The following is a 4596-nucleotide window of genomic DNA, read 5'->3' as shown; positions in this document are numbered from 1 at the left end:
GTGACCACGGGCGGGGAGCTGGATCCTGCGGAAGGTGATGGGGCACTTGAGGGACACCTTGATGGCCGTCTGCTCCACCCCGTCCTCGCCGTTGGGCCCAGGCGTGCCGGGGATGGTGCCGCTGCTGAAGTTGCGCTTTACTGGTGTCGACGGGGGAGAGGACTGGACTGAGAGGCCGCTGCTGGCGCCACAGCTCCAAGGGACCGCGTGGGGTTGACCGCTGCCCCCCCGCCCCACCTGGGGCCCCCGTTGCAGGGGACCCAGCCTTGTTGGACGCGGGGACGTTCCGGGTGGTGGCCGGGGCCACTCACTCTTGGTGATGCAGTGCTCGGCGGGCAGGAGACGCTTCTTGAGGAGACCCTGCAGCACCGAGCGGACGGATGGCCGGTGCACGAGCTGCAGCACGAAGAGGTGGGACTGCGGCGGGAGGAGCCGGTCAGGGGCCGCGGCCCGGGGAGCCTGTCCTGCTCTGGGAGCCCCCCGCGCCGCGGGCCGGCCCAGCCCACCCGGGGAGCCCCTTGTCCAGCCGTCGCCTGGGAGAACACCGGCACCCGAGAGCCCCCTGCCCGTGCCCGGCCTACAGCATCCCTGTGATCCCCCAGGGCCGGCGCGGGCGGGGGCTGCTCATCTGAGCCCGGCTGCCTCTCTTCGCCCCGCTCTGTCTGGAGCCCCGGTAACTCCCAGCAAGGCTTTGGGGACAGCCAGCCTGCAGGACTCCCGAGCCTCCTCGTGGGAAGACCGGCTCAGAGGCCTTCTCGCACGGGACCAGCACGAGCGCCCCGTCGAGGTAAGCGGGCCTCGCCAGAAAGCAGGGAGGCCGCTCGAAACTGTGGGGCCAGGAGAACAGACGGGCCTGGAAAGGGCGGGCTCCAGCGGGCCACGGCGGGGTAGCCTGGCCCTGCGGGGGCACTCACGCAGCAGCAGGCTGTGACCGTGATCTGGATGGTGTTGCGGCCCGGCTGGCACACGTGCTTCAGGTACAGGGGCTTGTGGGACGTCTTGTTGTCGCCGCGCTCGATGGTCAGCGGAGTGGCGTTCACGCTGACCTGCACCGAGGCCGGCCAGTTGGTGTTCATCTGCCGGTCCTCGTGGTGGTAGCACTTGAACTGCAGCTCCAGGTCGGGCCTGCACGGGCGGGCGGGCGCTGAGAACGGGCCGGCGCGGGGCAGGGGCCACACGCGGGGTGGGGGGCCCGCTCACCTCAGCATCAGGGTCTTGTAGACGGAGTCGCGGAGCTGGAAGGCATGGTTGCTCACGGCCAGGTTGTGCTGCAGGCGGAAGGGCTCCAGGACCACCCCGTCACGCACAGGGAAGGTCAGCCGCAGCTCGTCACAGGGGCCACTGCCTGGGAGCGGGCCACGCTGGTGTGAGCCGACCGCCTGCACCCCGGCAACTGGCATGGAGGACGCTGGGCTGCACGGCCCGCCCCACCCCCACTGCAGGGATGTGGTCATGGAGCACGGCCCCTCCTCCCCCGCCTCGGGGCCAGGGTGTGGGCGGCCTCTCTCCTGGGGCCCTGGCCGGCCATCACCTCCAACGGAATAGGGTCTTGGTGACCTGCCTTCCGTCCCGCCTCAGTCACCTGGCCCAGGGTCCCCTCAATTATGACTAGAGAACATGCCCCCGACCGAGAAAGAGGGTGCCGCTGGTGCTTTCAGAAGGGGTGGGAGGCTGAGGAGGTGTGAACGGACCACCTGCCATCATCCCAGGGCCTGAGCTAGGTTTCTAGGACCCTAGCTTCTGCTGTGGCAGTCCCCCCCAGAGCAAGGTGTTCTTAACCAGGAGTGGGCTTCAGGGGACTCATAAACCCCCTAAAATCATACACAAAGTTTTGTGTGCACATGTATCTTTCTAGAGAGAAGATCCAACCTTGAAAGATACACCAAGAAGTCTATGAGTAGAAGGTAAAGGTGTGGACTCCCCAACCCCCACGTTCCCTGCAGGACTCTGGGGTCCTGGGACCCCAGCCCAACCATCCTGAGAGCAGACGACACTCACTGGGGGGTGACGGGTGCAAGGAGCTCACGCTGGGCTTGAGGTCAGGCAGGAAGGGAGACTTGACCTCCTGGCTGGTGGACATGTAGGGAACGCTGCTGCCGGGGGTCATGGGCGGCGTGGGGCTCCCCGGCAGTGGGGAGCTGGGGTAGCCAGGGATGGAACGGGTGGGCTGTGGGGTCGAGCAAACAGTCAAGGTGGAATGGTGGGGGGTGGAGTTTGTTCTTGGAGCACCCGCCAGGAACAGTCAGGACAGAATCGGGCAGGGGGCAGCCCCGGAAGGGTCTGGCTGGCCACCCACACTTCCTCCTGCTCGGGCGCCCTCTCTTCATGTGCCCACCCCGTGAGCCTCCCGTCCGTCTGCCCGTACCCCACTCAGGCCAGGCTGGCTGTAGCTGACGCTCCCCCCGTTGAAACTGGCGCCCTGACCGTTGAACTGCTCTGCAGGCTGCAGGAGAGAAAACTGCGTGCGCCCAGGGCCCCCACCTGCCCCCCCACCAGGCCCCTGCACTTGACCCAAGGAGGGGGCTGGGGGCAGGGCTGCGCCCACCGCACACATGGGAACTGGCCTCTAGTCTCTTCTTTGGATGCTTCTACATTTTGCAAATAATCGACAGGGAGCATGCAGTATTTTCATAATTTACAAAATTACTAGTCCAGGAAAAGAGATGACACCCCCCTCCTTCCCGCCGTTAGAAAGGGTTACGGGAAAGCCTGACAGAGGCTGAAAAAACACCTCCTCCTCCCCGCCATGCTCCCGATGGGCCTGTCCCCAACAAGCAAAGGGAATGTGGTCACTCTGCCCTAAAGGACATTCGAGTGGCTTGGGCACCTGGCCCCTCACCCTGCCTGCTCCCTACAGTGAATATCCAAGCAGATACTTAAATCTCACAAAGGGTCTTTTCAGAACCGGATCCCCGTACTGCTCAGGATCTCTGCGGAGCTCCGGGCTGACTGGCCACCCTCCGTGCATCCGGGCCCACTCCCTAGTCAGCCCGGTCGAGGCCTCTGTCCCGCAGGGGCCAGCACGGGGCCCAGTGGGCCGGAGGGGCCAACCCTACCTTGTAGTGCAGTCCCGCAGGGCCAGAGGCGGGCAGGGACTGGCCCATGCCCTGCTGCAGGGGCAGCCGGTGCCCGGGGTAGGAGGAGGGGGCGGGAGGCTGCCCGGCGCCAGGCGCGTACTGGGTGGTGCTAGGCCCGTACTGGCTTCCTGGCAGGTACTGCTGCCCCGGATAAACCTGAACGAGACAGGAGGCATCGTGCCAGGGAAACGGGTGTCAGGGAAGCCAGCTCCGAGGGAGGATGCGGCGCCCACCCCGTCAGGCCTGGCTGGTTCTCTTGCACGGATGTCCGAGCTTGCCGCGGCTCTGGGTGCAGCTCGGAACCAGGGAGGCCCAAACACTCACCTCGCCGGAGTAGGCTCTCTTGACCCCCTGTCGGGGCAGTGGCTGGGCCTGGGGAGGCCCAGGGTACCCGTGCTGGGGCAGGCGCTGTCCTGCGTACAGGGGTGCCATGCCCGTGGCCCGGGTGGGGTTCATGCCCATGGGGCTCATGCCAGAGGGGCCCAGCAGCCCTCCCACGCCGGCAGGGTTCATGCTGCTGGGGACGTTGGGCCCCCGGGGACCTCCGTGCTGCAGGAACTGGCTGTTAAAAGCCTGCCCAGCCCCCATCTGGGGAGAGAAGACAGGAGCCATTCAGGCCACCCCTCTACTCTGTGGGTGCCACCCAGGGACACCCCCTCAGTGCCTCGCCCCTTCCCCCCACCTCCTCTCACTATGCGCCGGTCCCCCGACCCCGACCCCGGCTGCCCAACTGGTCCCCTGCCTTCCAGACCAGCACACGTGGGCGCCACGGGAGGAGCGGCCGGGCCTCACCGCTCCGTACTGGCTCAGCTCCTGGCTCTGCTTCTCCTGGAGGGCGGCCACGGTGGCCGTGGCGGTGGCCGTGGCGGTGGCCGCAGCAGCAGCCACCGCGGCCGCCGCTGCCGCCTGAGTGAAATCGGTGGAGGGTCGTGCGGCATGTGAGGGCAGACCCAGGCCCCCGGGGCCCCCTGGGCCGCCCGCATACCTGCGAGAGACACACAGGGCTGGGCTTGGAAGTGCTCGCCTGCCTGGCACCCGAGGGCCACACAGCGCTTACTGGGCCCCTGCTCGCTCCTACACGCTCCCGTGGGAGCCCACGGGAGGCACAGAGATGCGACATTCAATAGACTGGTCTGCACAGGCCTAGGTGCCTGAGAAGCCAGAAGCATTGCCCCTGGAAGGCTCCCAGCACCCCTGCCAGGGGAGGGGGTCCCGCTTACCCAGTAGTGAAGCCAGGGCCCCCGGGGTAGCCCCCGCGGCCATACACCCCTTGCTGCACGAAGCCCTTGCTGGCGGCACCCTCACCAAATGCCTGCTGCCCGAGGCACTGCGGGGAATTCAGGGCAGAGCCGCTGCCGGCCATGCCGGGCATCACGGAGCTGCCGGGGGGGCTCCCTGCAGGGCCCATGGGGTTCCCCAAAACCTACGAGGAAGCAAGAACCACCAGTGAGCACCATCCAAACAACTCACTTCATGCAGTCACTCCAAGGAGAGGCCTGGCGGGGGGGGGGGGGGGGGA

The 4596-nt window shown here is 67.0% G+C and overlaps 1 protein-coding gene across 1 annotated transcript in view; it reads right to left on the bottom strand.

Moving 5' to 3' along the window:
• LOC103674680 (zinc finger MIZ domain-containing protein 2) overlaps positions 1-4596 on the bottom strand; it is a 15088-nt gene that overhangs the window by 8807 nt on the left and 1685 nt on the right. Inside the window, exons 4-12 of the mRNA XM_040644471.1 lie at positions 4298-4500; positions 3870-4062; positions 3402-3665; positions 3057-3233; positions 2366-2443; positions 1999-2167; positions 1201-1345; positions 915-1125; positions 312-417 (exon numbers count right to left, since the gene is read on the bottom strand). Coding sequence (XP_040500405.1) covers positions 312-417; positions 915-1125; positions 1201-1345; positions 1999-2167; positions 2366-2443; positions 3057-3233; positions 3402-3665; positions 3870-4062; positions 4298-4500 — 1546 coding nt within the window. The remainder of the gene's footprint in view (positions 1-311; positions 418-914; positions 1126-1200; positions 1346-1998; positions 2168-2365; positions 2444-3056; positions 3234-3401; positions 3666-3869; positions 4063-4297; positions 4501-4596) is intronic.

This window comes from Ursus maritimus, unplaced genomic scaffold (genome assembly GCF_017311325.1).
Source record: "Ursus maritimus isolate PB19 unplaced genomic scaffold, ASM1731132v1 scaffold_3, whole genome shotgun sequence".
Classification (NCBI taxonomy): domain Eukaryota; kingdom Metazoa; phylum Chordata; class Mammalia; order Carnivora; family Ursidae; genus Ursus; species Ursus maritimus.
Note: the sequence above shows the minus strand (reverse complement) of the source record. Positions and strands in the feature narration are given on the sequence as shown.